The following is an 18,985-nucleotide window of genomic DNA, read 5'->3' as shown; positions in this document are numbered from 1 at the left end:
AAACTTAAAACTTATGTGTCAAATCTCTTTGAAAAAAGTGTAGATTATTTGCAGTGCACTGACGAATATTCTTTTTGTCTGCAGACCATGCTTAATCTTGTTTTTTATGTTGATTCCATCAACAAGTGTTTAATTTTTCTTCCCACCCCCAGATCAACGGATCAACATGCTCTAATGTTTACGAGTTCGAGAGAAGTTTTCGTCCTCACAGAGCACCGCCGAGAGCATCAAACGTGAGGAGGAATGGAAAGAAACCACTCAGTTTGGATCACCAGCAAGATATTCGATACATACTGATTTATTGCCTGCATGCAACGTTTAGCAAAAACATACCGGATTGGTTCAGATCATCGGTTCCTCCGCCGGATCACTGGGAGCACTCATGTTTTTGGAAGAGGAAGTACAAGGCAACACGATTATGTTTGCCAACATGCTTATGCTGCCTTGGATCGGAATACGCTGGACCCTTTTTAGTCCATCCAGGTCCTGCTTCATCGGTTCTGATCTTGACACGCTTGGTTGCTCATCAATACAGCGATGAACTGATAACAAATATAGAACTGTCCATAATCGATGACAGCAAACCCAAAGGGAAGACAATAACCTTTGGAAAATATCATCCTGCAGGTACTAATGGCTGCTGGTTCCCTGTTCGTGCTGAGAAACGAGAATAACTGCTTTTTCGTCGATTGAATTTTGATAGCTGAGATTTATTTGTGCGATGCAAAGTATCTCTGCCTGGTCTCGAAGATTCCTTAGATAATCCACGGGCACACCCGTATACCGACAATTTCATCTGTGACAGTGTATGTCTGCTGAAAGAGTACGAGTACGAATAGAAAAACGGTACCGCAGACGCTTGGATTCTGTACGATACTTCGTCGGACAAGGAAGTTAATTTGAACTTTAATATACTAAAGCAGAAATGGCTGCACAATTCGTGAATCAGTTAGGTGGTCTGTACTGTCAGCTTTTAGTCGAAATTTCTATCTGATTGTGAATGTTAAAATTTCAGGAGTTTATCACCAATTTCGTACCAAATACATAGTATTTGCTCGCACTATCCAAAGAGTATGAAGGTAATCGTTGGCTGTACAAATCAAAGTGCTGCCAGACAGTAGTATCCGGAGGTTAGGAGAAATCCGCTGATCAGGAAAATGTTTTTAATACGCACGGGAACTTGGAACATGGAAAAGACAATTCGTTTCTCGAAGGCTGGCTTCCAGCTGGAACAATTCGGAAGGTCAGCAGGCCTGTGGTTTAGTATCAAGGATCACTGGCTATTACATAATTACCGCCGACAATCCAATAGTTCTTTCCAAACAGCAGCTGCGAAGTCATCGGTTGAATGTATGCCACCAAGTAACCTGCATCACCTTCCCTGGATATTTGTTCGGCAATGCTGGTGAGTTCAATGCTCCTTTCAAAGTATGTTGTTACATTGTCTACCTGCTACTTTGTATTTTCATTATTTATTTTTTCGCTTCGAGCCAATAATTAGTTCTAATTTTTTTCACCCTTCGCTAAGGTCCCGTCGGTAGCATGATAAACAGGCAGAGAATCCCACCATTGGACATGTTCACTCGTCCTTACGACCCGGAGCGTGTCCAGGCAGCAATTATGCCTGTCACAGTCGGTGCTCATGAACATTTATCTCTGTTGGTTTTCCAGCACCTACTCAGGCGATGCAGATAGCTAAACAGTCAGCCTAATCAAATCGTAGTTTATTACATCATCAAACAGGCATCAAACCGGAGTAATAATCAATCAGTCTGCTAAGTCGATCAAGTGCCACAAGTAATGTTCCAACCGGGTTTCAGTCTCCTGTAGCAGCCTTGGTAACTGCTTTCCGTAATCAGGAACAACACTGAATTGTGTCCAACTGTAGCATAAAGTTAATAAATAATTGGAAAAATTTAATTGTTTTCTTCTCTTCTTTTATGTTTTGAAATTCTTATTGTTTTGGTTTCATTTTCAGCTGGTTCCTCGGTCGCCTCAGAAAAAAGTAATCATTGGCAAACTAAATCGAGAATAGTTTGAACCATGGCTAAACTGGATTTAATCATTGCCAAACTAAATAAGGCAAACCGGAAAATGATTAAATTTTAATCATAAAAGCTTACTTTTTTCTAAGAGTGTAGGAAATTTCATTTCGCAGGAGGTGCATACTTATGTGGTTTTTGTTTGAGGCGAAACTGAGTCAGTTCCTAACCCCAACTGCTGTCAAAATGTATGAACTGACAGCGGTTGGGGTTAGAACCTGACTCAGTTTCAGGTTCAAGCGAAATCGCCACAATGGCGATTTCGCTTGAACCTGAAACTGAGTCAGGTTCTAACCCTGGCGATTTGCGGCAAAACCAAAATTAGTCATGCGACACCTATGATTCAGCTCATGAACTGGCAAAGTGATACAATTTGCTTTTTTTCACTCGTAAGTGAGTCGTAACTTACAACAAAATCTTCATTATCTTCTCGGAAAAAGCTAACCACTGCCAAAATATGAATGAAACGAGTAAGAAATTTAGTTTTATTTGCAATTATTCTGAAAGTACAGTCATTTGCAACTATTTGACTCATACATTTCTTCGAATTGTAATCGGGGTATTATTGTGGTTATAAAAAATCGTTCCATAAATAAAGTTCCAACTCGAAACCGAGACCCAATCAGCACCAATGTCAAACTCCTTTATATTTTGAACTACGTAGGAGATTCAGTGAAGACTATCGGAGAGAAGGATCGGCTGTGCATGATACAAAGCTGACACTTTCCTATTAGCCGGATATACTCTTTCCTCGCGTGATCTGGAAAGTTTCATGAATTTACACCATCTCATGGAGGTTTAGCTTAACTTAGGACGAACGGGAAATGCTGTTGCGGCGGCTACGGTGCTCAACAAATTACATTTCGAAACAGCGCGCATATAGCTCTGCGAATAATATTAGAAACCACTATGTTTTACACTCTTTTCGCAAGATGTTTACTCATCATCTGATAAAATGATGATTTTCCTCCATTTTCATAAACAATTATCAACAAATTGATCGGTAATTTGGTGTTTAAAAGTCATTTTTTACCAATGTTTACTGAAAATATATGCACTATGACAGAACAGAATAAAATCAGCAACACTTTCCTTCCAGCGCTATCTGCGAGCGATTTCAACGTAGAATCGCCAATTAGCTTTATCTGGAAATGGGTGGAATTAAACTCATTTTTGAGTAACTTTTTACGAGCGTGTATGTGTTGAAATTGCCTTTAAATCGCATTCGCAAGTGGGCCCATATTATTGGCTCGAATCAAAACTCGTCGAAATGTCAATTGACGATAGGTTCATCCGGAGTGTTCATTTGTGTTTACCTTTTGCTAGCGTTGCCAATTTTATTTTGTGTCCAGCACCCAATGTGGCTACGCCACATCGCTTTTGCGCGTGCTGTCCGACTTCGCTACCGCTCAGTCGGACTTAAACTAGGGATAGCCCCTATGTTTGAGTAAGCCGGGCAAACGAGTGGATCACAGGTTCGCTTGCTTCCGACGGCGGGTCGGTGGCCACCTCGCCCGGGCCTCGGTTATGCGGCTAAGCCGCATCGAAATGGTACCCCTTAAACATTCTAACTTGAATCGGTTGTGTCACCGGAGCCGGAATACGAATTAGATCCAGCCAGCATTTCGGCTGAGTTAAACTGGGAAGTTTAGTAAAATTTAATCTGGAAATAAATTTTTTTGGCAACGCTCCAGCACCCCGTTGATTTCACCACCTGGGCGCCAGGTTGACAATATGAAATGAACTTTGTTTACTTTCGACAAGTTTTGATTCGAGCCAACAACATCCAGCCTTCGCAAGTTGCATTTGTTCCCGGTCAAAAAAATGCGGACGAACATGGTCAGGCTAAAGGCCCTAGTATAAAGGTACGCAAAGAGCGTGCAGAAAGTGAAGCCGAAAAAAGTCTACCTACTGAGCAAAATTATAATCCAATTTTGCTGCAGAGGTATCAGAGATGGATTCCAATTGTGCTCGTTTGTTAGGCTTTTTTTGACTTCACTCTTTGCGCAACTGTTCTCTATAGACTGTGGGTCAGGCGATTTAAACAGTTTGATGTTTAACTCAACTCGCCTGTGCTAATTGCCCCTAGGAACAAATGCAATTTGCGAATGCGATTTAAAGGCAATTTCAACACTTAGATAAATTTTCTGGCGGCTGAAAAGGACTTGGTTGTTTTTGTGTTTTTCAAACATGGCGGTTCATATTTGGCTTAAGCTTAAAATAGTTTTTTTTAACGATTGGCGTGTTCTCGCTTGTATTTTGTTTGTCTGGTGCACTTAATTTAGCCAATGAATGTGGGAAATTGTGGAATCGTGTGTAAATATAGTGGAACAAGATCTCTGACGTAAAGTCCTAATGAAAGTCATATTGTGGTGTGCAATACCAATTTAACAATCAATTCTTCCTATAGTTTGGTGGTGATTACCTAGTGTACTGATAAATTTATGTGAGTAGATAATAAATCCGAAAAAAAGTATTATTTCAACGCTTTTTCTCGAAAAGAGCGATACTAGCAGTGATACCATTCAAAGAAAATCAACAGTGAATATTTCCAGACTTGGTTTTATTTCCTATATAAGAACTATTGTGTTTTTTACATCCTAGATTGCATGATTCAGTGATTGAAACCCAAAACTTCATAAAGTATTTGAAATTATTAAATTAAAATTTGTTTTTGTTATTGAAATTGACAAAATGATAGTATCGCCCCTTTGGCGATTGTTTACTTTTTCGGTCCCACCTATCAGCATTGAAGTATCGCCCTTACGTTTGTTTACAATAACTACCGTTCTACACCACCGATTTCGTCCGTGTTTTTTCAATAGCGATCATTGTTACTATTTACAGCTGGTATCAGCTTGATAATCCTAAAAAAATACGAAAATAACAGTTTCACCTCTAAACTGCTAGCAAAAATAGTATCGCCCTGTTTGTTTGCATGGAGTGTGGAGGGCGAAACTTTAAATAAACAAACAAAAATACAGTTTCGCCCGTTGTATTTTTTGCTGTAGTTTAAGAAAGCAATATCATAGAATCAAAATTTTTAGGTTAATTTGTTGCGTTTCAAAGCCCTCATTCGCATGTATGAAAAAAGCGTTATGTTTACATTTGTAAGTATCGCCCTTTTCACAAAAAAGCGTTGATTTGTAATTTTCATATTAGGCAATTACGGGCGATTAAATGGCGCCTTCCCTGGGCGATTTGGAGGCCATTTTAGGGCGGGTAGAGCGGCTAAAAAATGACGGCGGCAAGTCGCCCAAATGTTGCATTTGAAATAGCCCCCAAATTGCCAGCAATTTGCTGGCAAATTGTAGGGCAATTAGCGCATCCGAGTTGGCAAATAGCCCCCCGTTAGCCAGCAACTTGCCTTTTTGACTGGGAATTCCTAGGGGCAATTAGCACAGGCAAATTGAGTTAAACGTCAAACTGTTTAAATTGCCTGACCATTTTCGTCCGCATTTTTTAACCGGGGTGGAACTCAATTGAATTTTGCTGATTCAGGAAGGGTGGCCAGACCTACTGATTTATCGGTAGTCTACCGATTTTCGGCTTCCCTACCGATTCACAGGCGACCAGGGGGAAACTACCCAGTAAAGTTCAGCCGGAAATGATCTAGAATTCTGGCTGGTTCCAGTTCGTATTCCGGCTCCAGTGGCACAACCGATTCTAACCAGTATCACGGCCTACACTGAAAATCAAAGTTACCTATTTTTTGGGTTAAATTTGCTCACTGGAAAGTTTATACATGGGCAACCCAAAATTAGGTAGAAATTTGAACATGGCGATTACCCATAATTTGAGTTGGTCGCTGTGAACTTCGTGTTGGGTAGGAATTGAATAATGACGTCTACTCAAATTCAAGTTCATCGCTTTGTACTTATATTTTGGGTAGTCCATTTCAAACAAAGTAGTAGGTAATGTTTTTGACAGCCATTGTTATTGTTGTGAATCAAATTGCATGAAGTGGCTCTGGAAAAGAATGGTAATTATAATGCATAATGCAATAATTTCAACTAAAATTAATGATTAATTTATTTCAGCCTAGAAACTTAGGATAAAGCAATTAGCGCTGGATCTAAAACATGAGTCGGTGAGTACTGAAACGTTGTTTATTTTTTGCTTGTGGGTTCATGTTGAGTTGCTCATAGTACTTAAATAGCGGCCACCGCATCATTCCGAAACCCGATCGGACCTCGAAAGACACATTGAACTCATGATGGGACGTTGATGATTCATATTTTTTGGAAATGTCTGAAATGCATATCGCTAGAGTTAAAATAGAATATAACTACTAGAGGGCAATGGCAGCGGCTAGCGGTGATTAAATATTTTCTCGTTCTTACATATGATGGGCCCATTAGATTGACATTTGTTGCCCCTGACACACGCAGGTTAAAGTAATGAGTAACAATAGCAGCTACAAAGCGATACAGTTTGGCAATTATATGCCAAATGTTCCAGGATGCAACAATTCTAATTCGAGTCTATTGATCAAAAGCAGGCAAAAACCTCAAGCGGTGTGAATTTAGTAAACGGGGTAATTCTAAAAGATGCGACGAAATCTCGAGTACTTTTTCAAATGGACGTAAGTAACAATGAGATTCTCTTTGAGGTCTTTCTCTTCTGTTCATTACTCGGCCATTTCAACATTTACTACTCTACTCTTTGCATAATATTGTAGTAAAAACCGTCGGCTTTCGATATGTACTGGAAAATTAGTACAAAGTGTTGTAATGACGTCGTAATAAACGAAAGAGAAAGTAAACAAAGAGAGGCTCTCAATGTTACTTACGTCCATTTGAAAAAGTACTCGAGAAATGTTGAATGATAAAAGGTCGAATATAGCAAATGATTGAAAATAACAAAGGTTCCAATGTTACTAAAGGTTTAATGAAACAAAAGTTTAAAATTTAAAAAACAGAATAATGTTTTCTCACCGTTATGACGCGTCACCTCGCCTAGTTTGGTGAGGTGAGAGCGAAATAGCGATCACCGCAGTCACTTAGGTGACTATAGTCACCCAAGGTGACAGAAGTCACCTGGCAGAGCGATTCCAATAATCATTTTGAGTGACGACGGTCACCGTAAGATGGGAAAAAGTGACTAAATGCACGAAAAAGAATTATCTATGTTTAATTCCACAAATTATTTCTTCACTTTTAATCAAGATAAAATTTTCATTTTAAATCAAGGAATTTATTAAACTAAAATGGATTTTTGGGTTGGATCAACCAAAATATCTATTACATTAATCTTACAGGTTTTGTTATCTGTGTTTTTCGAAGATCAACCAAATTATTGTTTATTTCAAATAAATCAGTGATTGAAGCATAAACATGCGTCTGATTGATTCCAAAAGTCTTCCTGTATTAGTTCGACAATCCTTGCTGGATTGAAACAAAGAGATAAAAGTTTGTTCTAACTAATAAGAACGTTGTTTACACGTGCGACAAACAATCGAATTCTGAAGCGATCGAAAGTAATTTGTTTTTGATGCGTTACATCGAAAACAAAATCCCAAAGAAAATATACTCTCCAGCGATTTGTTGGATTCAATAGCAACAAAGGTCAAGTTAGCATTACTGCCGGATTCGTTGAGTCGTTCGAAGTCGATATCAAGCGAGCATTTGACCGAGGAACTAACTGAGCAAAAGCATCCCGCAGAAGTAATGGTCTTACGCGAGTAGGCCGTCGCTATGCCGAAGGTTCTAAACATAACAAAATTCTTCAGTGGTAAGTTACTTATCATTTAGTCTTGCGCAATGAGTTGAGAACAATTTATTCATTTGAAGGTACAACGAATGCTACGAAAAATCTGCTGTTGGATTTTTCGACGCATCAAAGAATAGAACAGAGACGATCGCATCCATAGAGTCTTGCTTGCTTTCAACTTCATTTTATAGAATAACTCTGCAGAAGACACAGTTCTAGTAGTACGAGATATTCGTCGGGCTACAGCGACAGTGGCGATGTTTTTTCACGCTTAAATAGTCCTTATAGATGCTACTGAAATTGGCCCAGAATAAGTGAATTCTGCAGATGAACAGGAGACACTCGATAGTGTCACGGAAAATATACCGATTGTTACTACTGAAGTTGATGCGAATGTACCAGGTGAAGGAGCGATGGTTGAAATTATATGCCCTGCAACAAATATAATTACATTTTGCAACAAAATTGGTGTTGACTCAACATTTCAAAACCATTATTTTGAACGTTTCTTATATTTAAAACAACGAAATGTACAATTTGAATTGATAAAATAGTTTTTTTTTTCATTTCAATGTTTGATATGTATTGATACAAATATTTGTATTGTTTAAAGCAACCAAACGGACTTATTGAAACAACAAATTTGTATTTTTGTTTCGATTGTTGTTATGATGAGATCAATAAAACATTTTTTTGATTCAACTTTTTCATGTTTGACCCAATAAATTATTCAGAGTTATTTCAACAATTGTTTTATTTAAATTAACAAACATTTTTTATTGAACACTGAACAATTTGCTTGTTGTGGGTTAAAACCCTCATTTTATTCGACTTTAATAATTATTTTTCTGCGTGTGCACACCTAAAAAATGTAGGTGATTAGAACCAAAAAGTGTTGCGTTTACTTTCAAATTTTTTTTTTTGAATTTTCGGGTAACATTTCCTTTTGGATAATGGCAGTTGGGAGGTTTCTGAATGACGTAAATTGAAGATAGGCGTTTTTTTGAAATTCAAGAAGGCGGCTTATGGTTACAACCAAACACTTAAAACCACCGTTAATATAGGTGCCATTTGAAAGGTAGTGTTTATTAGAAGGCAAAAAATGATGATTGGAGCCATTTAAAAATCCAAGATGGTGGATTCCGATTATCACAAAACACTGAAAACCACCATCAGCATGGGTGTCATTTGCAAGGTAGTAATTAGTAGATGGCAAAAATTGATAATAGGGATCTTTAGGGGTGTGCGGGTTAAGGCATTTTCTGATGCATATTAGTACCGTGAGTTAATATCTCAGTTCTTTTTCAATTTTAGTCCAAAAACTATTGAAAAAACATGTTTTAGTTTGTTTCCTTTTAAGACAATAACACATCCAAACCCATGCGACTTGCACAACTCTATAGGTTGCCTTATCAGATCTACCATAGTTTGCAGATGAAACTTGGGATGGCAGGCTGCTAGCGGATTGCAAAAGTACCAGATCATGCCGTGTGGGGTGCTGACCCGGTTGACAATGAGGCGAACGAGATATTTGCAGTTACGTCATTTAGTAGAACAACTGTCAGTTTGTTGGTTGAATTTAATTTGGTTTTTCTAAATTGAAAAATCAGAAAAGAATAATTAAGGTTTAAGAATGATATGAGTGTACTCGTGAGGACACCCGCTATCAGTACATATGAAACACTGACATAATTTTTACAAATTAAAGATCCCTATTGGCGCCATTTTGAGTTCCATCATGGCGACTTCCGGTTACTACAAAATATTGAAAACCATCATCAATATGGGTGTCAATTAAAATGTAGTGTTTAGTAGAAGGCAAAAATTAATGATTGGTGCCATTCCGAAATCCAAGATGGCGGCTTCCAGTTGCCACAAAACACTGAAAATCACACCCAAAATGGTAGGTAGTTATTAGAAGAAGGCGAAAATTGATGATTGGTTCCATTTGGAAAACCAAGATGGCCGCTTTCGGTTATCACAAAACACCGTAAACCACCATCAATATGGGTGTCATTGGAATGGTAGTAATTAGTAGAAGGCGAAAATTGACGATTGGAGCCATTTGAAATCCAAGATGGCGGCGTTCGGTTACCACAAAACATCAAAAACCATTATCAATATGGTTGTGATTTGAAAGGTTTTGATTAGTAGAAGCCAAAAATCGACGATTGGCGCCATTTTGAAATCTAAGACGATTGACTTGGCTTGTTTGATAGAGCCCATCAAACAAATTTTCATGCAAGAGGTGACAGAATGGGGTCAATGCACTGACAAAATCGGGGGTAGACTGAATCAGGCACAGACAATATCGGTGGCTGATAATATCAGATCTTCCCTATATTTCTAAGTACTTCGATAGTACCATTAAAAATAACTATGTTTCTAGAATCATCCATTTCGTAAACTAGCATTCGGTGAAATGGAAATCATCGTACTGACGCTCTTCCTTTTTTCAAATCATCTATCTATTGCTTTTAACCCTTTCATTCCCAAAGTTTTTCTAGTGCACGTTGGGTTTCAAAACTATTTTTCCTTGAAAACAGTGATGTTAAGAAACACGAATTCTTTTTTCATAAAGATAGGAGCTTCCCTCGCAGCACTAGAAGCTGCTCAATTTCTACCTTCTAATGGTCAATACAATTCCCCTAGAATATTCGATTTGAAACAGATTTTGCTTAGTGACCGCACCCCACAACCCATAACTCTGGAATCGGAAATCGGATCGAGATGAAATTTAATAGCCATTTACGGGGATAAAACACCTTTCATTTGAGACCAAGTTTGGTCGAATCTCCGAAAAACCAATGAGACTGTAATTCTAAATTTGGATACTTCCGCCGGGGCTTCCGGAACCGACGATGGTGGCCAATGTGACCAAAGAGACTTTGAATGGCTGTTAGTGACCTAGTACTACAAATCTAAGTAGATGTGGCACCAGTTTGAAAAAGTTTTCACCTTTATACATTCATTACAGAATTTTTTAAAATCAACATTTTCTGCGTGATCGTACTCTTCACTCTGTAACTCCGGAACCGGAAGTCAGATCCATTATAAATTCGATAGCAGATAGCAGCCTACAGGATGCACGTTTCATTTGAGACTAAGTTTATGAAAATCGGTTCAGCCATCTCTGAGAAAAGTGAGTGAGATTGTGGTCACATACACACAGAGAATTGACGGACTGAATCGAACGGTATATGTCACTCGAGCCTCCGGGTCTCCGTTGAAAAGACGGTTTTCAGAGCAGTTTTCTATTGAGAAAGGCAAAACGTAAATCGTACGAACAAGTTATAGCAAATAGTGGTACATTTAACACTTTTATAATGAGTGGCACATGTCCCTTCAGATTTGACCGCACTTACCGCTTGATGACGTCCCAGTTTGATATTTCTTTTGAGTGGTTTGAGAAAACTGAGAAAACGAAAAACGTCAACGCAGGCCTGGATACGGTTAAAGAAATATAAACAAATTTTGGTAGCCTCGCATCGTTTTCCGGAGCAGTTGGATATGTAAGGATATTTATTATTTTAAATCTAGTCCTGTAATTTAATTCTATTAATCGAATCGTATATTTAAAGCATTGTCATCAATACCCCCAGGGTTGCAAAATTGATTCGGTCCTGTGACTCCGAATCTAAAGAATATGGCGTGCGGCATCGAAGAATTTATTCCGTGCATTTTAGGTCGTCTTGTTTCAAACACCTATTAAATCTATCTAAAGGGAAAATGTTGCAAAATTACACAAACTAAAAATTAAAAATCTGACGCGTTTCGTTTTGCAGATGATGATCGAGTTGCACTTTTTGTTGCCAACGAACGGAAAACAAATAAATAATTGAAGAAATTTTTCTCCTCAAAATATTTGGTAAGTAAATAAGAACAGTTTTGCATGTAATATAAGTTGTTATCGTGGGCGTGGAAACGACATTTATTCACTATTACTTGTGGATACACTGGAAGATAAACTAATGGCGTTTTCGTTTTTGACTCTGCACTACACCAGTGTAGTCGGTGCTACACTCATTCAAACCTTAGTGTAATCAGTCTATCTCTTTTTTTGCACTACACCTGTGTAGCACCAAGAACAAACGAAAGCGCCATAAGACTAATTTAATTTCTACCACTTTTTATAGATTATTTCTGCTGCCTCTGCACTCCTTGCTGTCGTTCGATTCCGTTCACGTGGCTTCAACGTGCTGCCTCGTGGATCGGCAACTCGTTGGTAGCGAGCCGCGTGGCTTGTTTCGATATTCCACCTGTTGCTATGGGTCTTGGTTGCGTTTAGATGACCTCGCATCTGCGTGGTGACTTCAGGTATGGTTAAGACGATCGGTTGTGGTATAACGTATATATAATAACATTTTTTTCAGGAAACTATTCAGTCATGTCAAACTGAGGCTTCCAATAGTCAACACCGGTGAAACAACGTCATCTCGGTTATTGACTTCAGATACATCGAGCAATACGGAACATTTGAACAAGACTGTAGCTTACCCGAGCTCCGAGCCACTACAATTCCATTTGACTTTAGTCATACCGGCTGGAATATAATATAGAATTCTGGCTGTCTAAGAGACAAGTATTTTAATTGTGCATTCATTTTTTTTTGTTTTTTGTTGATGATTAATTCATTTCAAATATATTTGTAGCTGGGACTGTGGCCACATTTGCAATTATGGTGCCACTGACATATGAGCAAGCGTATGGGGGATAGACCACTAGTGAATAATTGTTCTTAAACCTGAGGGGTAACCACCCATATTGATGGTGGTTTTAAGTGTTTTGTTACCAGCCGCCATCTTGGATTTCAAAATGACGCCAATCATCAATTTTCACTTTCTACTAATTACTACCTTTCAAATGACCCTCATATTGATGGTGGTTTTCAGTGTTTTGTGGTAACCGGAAGGCGCCATCTTGGATTTCAAAATGGCACCAATCATCGATTTTTATCTTCTACTAATTACTACCTGTCAAATGACACCCATATTGATGGTGATTTTCAGTGTTTTGTGGTAACCGGAAACCGCCATCTTGGATTTCAAAATGGCACCAATCATCAATCTTTGCCTCCTACTAATTACTAACTTTCAAACGACACCCATATTGATGACGGTTTTCAGTGTTTTATGGTAACAGGAAGCCGCCATCTTGGATTTCAAAATGGCGCCAATCATCAATTTTCGCCTTCTAACAATTACTACCTTTCAAATGACCCTCATATTGATGGTGGTTTTCAGTATTTTGTGGTAACCGGAAGCCGCCATCTTGGATTTCAAAATGGCACCAATCATCGATTTTTATCTTCTACTAATTACTACTTTTCAAATGACCCTCATATTGATGGTGGTTTTCAGTGTTTTGTGGTAACCGGAAGACGCCATCTTGGATTTCAAAATGGCACCAATCATCGATTTTTATCTTCTACTAATTACTACCTTTCAAATGACACCCATATTGATGGTGGTTTTAAGTGTTTTGTGGTAACCGGAAGACGCCATCTTGGATTTCAAAATGGCACCAATCATCGATTTTTATCTTCTACTAATTACTACCTTTCAAATGACACCCATATTGATGGTGATTTTTAGTGTTTTGTGGTAACCGGAAACCGCCATCTTGGATTTCAAAATGGCACCAATCATCAATTTTTGCCTTCTACTAATTACTAACTTTCAAACGACACCCATATTGATGACGGTTTTCAGTGTTTTGGATTTCAAAATGGCGCCAATCATCAATTTTCGCCTTCTAACAATTACTACCTTTCAAATGACCCTCATATTGATGGTGGTTTTCAGTGTTTTGTGGTAACCGGAAGCCGCCATCTTGGATTTCAAAATGGCACTAATCATCGATTTTTATCTTCTACTAATTACTACCTTTCAAACGACACCCATATTGATGGTGATTTTCAGTGTTTTATGGTAACCGGAAGCTGCCATCTTGGATTTCAAAATGGCGTCAATCATCAATTTTCGCCTTCTAACAATTACTACCTTTCAAATGACCATCATATTGATGGTGGTTTTCAGTGTTTTGTGGTAACCGGAAGCCGCCATCTTGGATTTCAAAATGGCACCAATCATCGATTTTTATCTTCTACTAATTACTACCTTTCAAATGACACCCATATTGATGGTGGTTTTAAGTGTTTTGTGGTAACGGGAAGCCGCCATCTTGGATTTCAAAATGGCGCCAATCATCAATTTTCGCCTTCTACTAATTACTACCTTTCAAACGACACCCATATTGATGGTGATTTTCAGTGTTTTATGGTAACCGGAAGCCGCCATCTTGGATTTCAAAATGGCGTCAATCATCAATTTTCGTCTTCTACTAATTATTACCGTTTAAATGATAGCCATAATTATTACCGTTTAAATGATAGGTGGTTTTCAGTGTTTTGTGGTAACCGGAAGCCGCCATTTTGGATTTCATAATGGCACCAATCATCAATTTTTGCCTTCAACTAATCAATACCTTTCAAATGACACCAATATTTATGGTAGTTTCAAGTGTTTTGTGGTAACTGGAAGCCGCCATTTTGGATTTCAAAATGGCACCAATCATCAATTTTCGCCTTCAACTAATCAATACCTTTCAAATGACACCCATATTTATGGTAGTTTCAAGTGTTTTGTGGTAACAATAATATATATTGGAAGCCTATATTTTGGGTTATCCGAACGTTACAGAAATTTTGGGTTATCCGCTCGTTATAAACTTTGGGTTATCCGCTCTTTACTCAAATTTTGGGTTATCCGCTCAGTACTCAAATTTCCAGTTATCCGCTCAGTACTCAAATTTTGGGTTATCCGCTCAGTACTCAAATGTTGGGGTATCCGCGCGTTACTCAAATGTTGGGTTATCCGCTCGTTACTCAAATTTTGGATTATTTCATCGTTACTTAAACTTTGGGTTACCCGCTCTGTACCCAACGCTTGGGTTATCTGTAACCCAAACTTTGGGTAGTCCTCACACTACCCAAAATTTAAGTTCAAAGCTTGTTACCCAAAAGTGAGGAGATGCACTTTAGTTCATTTTGGGTAGGATTCTACCCAAAATTAGGTAACGGCCGGTAAGCGTGTACCGATAAACTCCCTCTAAGAACGGTTGGTTTCAAAATCGTCCAATGAAGGACGTTTGTTGGACCAATTTGGACAACGTCCAAATAACCGTTCAACAAACGTCCAACGTTGGACCCGTGTTGAACGATTTTGAAACAATTTTTTGGACGTCTCAGTGGGCTTTTACGGCCAATTTCTTCAGTGGATGAAAACCGGTTTTCGTTGAAAACCAGTTTCCATGTTGGTGGTGACCAATTAGCGAAACGAAAACCGGTTTTCATCCAAGTGAAGAAATTGGCCGATAGTGAGTTTACCGATTCTATCTGGCCACCCTGGATTCAGGTTGAAAAAATTAGGCGATATTCACGAAAGCTCGTCAATTTTAAGTAGTAACATCATTTTCTAACGAAATTATTTGTATATCTGGAATAGCTTTGCATTATTTCGTCTTTATTAGTGCTTCAACCTTGGAAACGAGACAAAATACAAGTGACGATAAAGTACAAGCTGGTGTAAGGCAAGAAATACTACTTCATCAAGTACAATGTTTGGGATTCAGGAACATGGTCATTCCCAGAATCCATTAGAAAATTGGAGAGCAAAGTACGATTCAGATTGCCTGACTCAACTAGATTTTTTCGACTTTCTGCGGAGTACTGCGACGCAATTTATCAATGTAGAGCAGAAGTCGAGCTCGGAACTAGGTAAGACGTACTTCATAATTTTGTGAAGAAGGATACGTTTAAATGACTATTTTGCGCTATGTGAATGCATTCGAGAAGTCTTGAGCGTTTTTTCAAAAAGTCATCTGCCTTGAGTTACTCTGTTTACTTTCGCTTTCGATTTTTACGACGTCACTATAACACTTTTCACTTATTTTATAGTACAGATCGAAAGACAGTGGTTTTAACTAGCATATTATGCAAAGAGTTGAGTAATAAATGTTAATGTGACCGAATTATTAACAGAAGAGAAAGTAAAAGAGTAACTCATTGCAGATATGACGTTTTGAACGCTCAAGAAGTATGTAATTCGCACCTCGATGGCACGACTGTTATCTACATGCCTTTGTTTTGAAGCCAAAACATTTTTTGGTTCGATTGCTTGTCACAAAGTGCGATTAAGCTTTGTTTATAATATCTACTATCGTTTCAGTGCGTAATCAATAGGTAGGTTCAGGTGCTGCGGAGCGAACCGAAATAAAAAAAAAACTTGTTCCTTTTTAATCCGGTTTGCTACCAGGAGAAGGGAATTCCGAAACGGTTTTCTCTCTGCTTGCTCTGGAGTAACCCCAGTTTTTCCTGGCAAAGACGCTGAATCCCTCTGGATAAAGACTCGACACGTCTATCGTTTGTTTACCATTTATCTGTCAGTGTCATTCCAATCGATCACGATACCTGTCAATGGCCCTCATTCCAGAAGGATTCGAAGCGGATTTTCTTCGGATTGAGTGCCTTTGACAAGTCTCGTGCTCGATTGGAATGAGACCTACATATAAATAATAAGAATAAGATAGAGATGGCGAGTCTTTATCCAGAGAAATCCCAGTTACCCGGTCAAACCATTCGGAATCCTGAATGGAGTCAGTATGGATTCCAAATCAAATGCAACAACCGATTCTGAGTCGAAATCGGTTGTTGCATTTGATTTGGAATCCATAATCCCAGTTAAACTCATTCCGGAACCGGTTCGGATTTCTGAATGGAGTCATTATGGATTCCAAATCAAATGCAACAACCGATTCCGACTCAGAATCGGTTGTTGCATTTGATTTGGAATCCATGCTGACTCCATTCAGGATTCCGAATGGTTTGACCGGGATAACTCTATTCAGAAAACCGAGCCGGTTCCGGAATGAGTTCAACTGGGTAAACTCTCCGGAACCGGTTCGGATTTCTGAATGGAGTCAATATGGTTTCCAAATCAAATGCAACAACCAATTCCGAATCAATCGGTTGTTGCGTTTGATCTGAAATCCATACTGACTCCATTAAGGATACCGAATCAAATTCCGAATGGTTTGACCGGGATTCAGCGTCGTTACTGGCACCTAAACAAACTATGAGGGTGACACTAATTTGGTTTTTGTTTGAAGCGAAACAGTCATATTCTAACCCCATTGCTGTCAAAATGTATGAACTGACAGCGGTTGGGGTTAGAATCTGACTCAGTTTCGAGTTCAAGCGAACTCGCCATAAATCATTCTGTTAGGCAATCCAAAAGACGTTTGTTTTTTTTTATAAAACTTATTGTCCTGTTTCTTAATTTTAATTACATCCCTCTCCTAGGTTGACGGGTTTGACGGTATTGCAAACATCTTCAAGCATATTTGAGCAGACACCTGCTTTAGGATGGTTATTGCATTTCGCCTCGATAGTGGTGCATCGAGGAGACCGAGAGGGCTTATGGGCCTTTTTTATGTTTTGTGTTTTTTCATACTCTGCACCAGCCCAAACTAACAGTGAACTAAGAGCGTGTGCACACTGGCGTGGCCGATTGGCGGGTCGCCGTGGATTGACTTTTTCTGTGGGCTGTGTTTGCAGACATTGTTCAACACATTAACGGCAGTCTTTGTGAGCACGGCTCGCAGTGGAAGTCATTGTGTGTCGATTTATCGGTCGACCTCGTCAAGGTGCACAGGCGCATTAAAAAAAATAACAGTAGAACCCAGAGGCGACGCGTGGTTCCACCGTTAACCTGTTCAATATATCACGAGGGCCCTCTAAATGTCACGAAATAAGCAACTGATCAGAAACGTCACTAATTCAATTCCATGAGACGTTTTTGATCATATGATGCTTAATTTACCGTAGAACAAGAGCAAAAAATATATTACATCTTTCAAATGGGATAGCAATTGGAATTTTCCAAATGCAATTAATTAAATCCAGAGAACTTTTTTTCCTCGCAAAATATCATAGGAAAACTGCATTCAATATCTAGCACTCATGTTTAGAACATCTCCTGATTTGAGTTTGTCTATTTTACACTTTGAGTAGACATATTTTCAGCATGTAAATGCAAACAACAAACAGTTTCTTTCAAGCAAAAGTAGATGGTTCATTATTATCGTTGAACCAACCAAATACATACGCGCTTACAAGTATGCCCCTCCCAAGGGGAGAAACATTTTGTTAGGCTACCCAAGAGAACAAGCGTACACACAGAAAAAAAATGTTGGTAAAAATAAGAGTGTTTCACTCTTAGCAAAAATCTGTGACGATTATCATTTCCACTGTAGACCAATGATGTGAAGAATAAAAACTGTGTAAAATTCAGTACGATTGGTCCAGGAAATATTGAGTTACGGTTAACATGCATATTGTCGAGGTGCCTCCTGAAGATTCACTGTCTGCATCAAGTGTCAGGTTCAATTTGTTAAGTTATATCTGTCAATTGATTATCAGAAAGATTACAGACTATAGGAAGTAATTAATTGTAATTTATTATTTTGTAACCGGGACTTGAAGCTGTCTCAATTTTTGCACGACGTCGCAAAATTTCGTTGAACTGATCGTTTCAGCAATACAAGATGTTGAAAGCTCAGCAATTTGGATTTAACCCATTTGACAGATTTACGTCGTTGAAAATCAGCATTTTGAGGTTGTCAAATTCTCAGCTCAATTACTGAACTTTTGGTATTTCAGGATTGATTAGGTAATCGTGCTAATAATTTGAATTACTTCATTCTCTGCAAAGTAGGTCTGCCAAATTCTATATGCATGGTTAGTGGAGTAGTTGGGTAGGATGGTATAATAAGCACCACCAGGCTAAAATGCCAGATTTCTTTTCCAATGACCACATAATTATCTGAAGCAAATAAATAATTGATTTTGGCTTTTTCATGTGCTGCAGAACAGCAACTAATACAAACGTTTCCAAAAAAGGTAAGCTTCCATTATTGTTCTGTAAGCATTTGATTTGATTTGAAATAGTCAGATTTGGCTGAACTGTCTGACTACTAAATATAATGTTAGAGAAGCTTTTTCAATCCTTGGAGTGGCTAGAGACATAGAATACAATTCTATAACGTTCACGATAGTATGCACCATTATTAGCAAAATAGCGAAATAACGTCGTATATCATGTTCACACTACAGAGTTAAAACATGTTTTAATTATTAGCAACGAGAAAAATGTCATCGAGATAGCGTTAAA

At 38.5% G+C, this 18,985-nt stretch overlaps 1 protein-coding gene and 2 long non-coding RNA genes across 9 annotated transcripts in view; all 3 read left to right on the top strand.

Annotated features, from left to right (window-relative positions):
- The first annotated feature begins 62 nt into the window (after positions 1-62).
- LOC131676348 (uncharacterized) lies at positions 63-1,879 on the top strand. The gene is made up of 3 exons (XR_009303145.1): positions 63-956; positions 1,016-1,405; positions 1,529-1,879. It is a non-coding gene; the product is annotated as an uncharacterized LOC131676348 (long non-coding RNA).
- A 3,858-nt stretch (positions 1,880-5,737) lies between these two features.
- LOC131676141 (uncharacterized) lies at positions 5,738-12,606 on the top strand. Its single transcript, XR_009303101.1, has 5 exons — positions 5,738-6,024; positions 6,083-6,132; positions 11,540-11,622; positions 11,891-12,071; positions 12,128-12,606. It is a non-coding gene; the product is annotated as an uncharacterized LOC131676141 (long non-coding RNA).
- A 2,456-nt stretch (positions 12,607-15,062) lies between these two features.
- The window catches only part of LOC131696428 (E3 ubiquitin-protein ligase UBR1), an 813,967-nt gene continuing 810,044 nt past the window's right edge, over positions 15,063-18,985 (top strand). Inside the window, exons 1-2 of one of the 7 annotated variants that reach the window (XM_058954978.1) lie at positions 15,063-15,213; positions 15,285-15,531. In XM_058954978.1, the coding sequence (XP_058810961.1) occupies positions 15,372-15,531 (160 nt within the window). In that variant the 5' untranslated portion in view covers positions 15,063-15,213; positions 15,285-15,371. Of the gene's footprint in view, positions 15,532-18,985 lie in introns of all 7 variants that reach the window. The other 6 variants (XM_058954938.1, XM_058955216.1, XM_058955063.1 and 3 more) reach the window with 6 other exon arrangements.

This window comes from Topomyia yanbarensis, chromosome 1, assembly GCF_030247195.1.
Source record: "Topomyia yanbarensis strain Yona2022 chromosome 1, ASM3024719v1, whole genome shotgun sequence".
NCBI classification, from domain to species: Eukaryota; Metazoa; Arthropoda; class Insecta; order Diptera; family Culicidae; genus Topomyia; species Topomyia yanbarensis.
The sequence above is the reverse complement of the archived record's forward strand: the minus strand, read 5'-3'. Positions and strand labels throughout refer to the sequence as shown.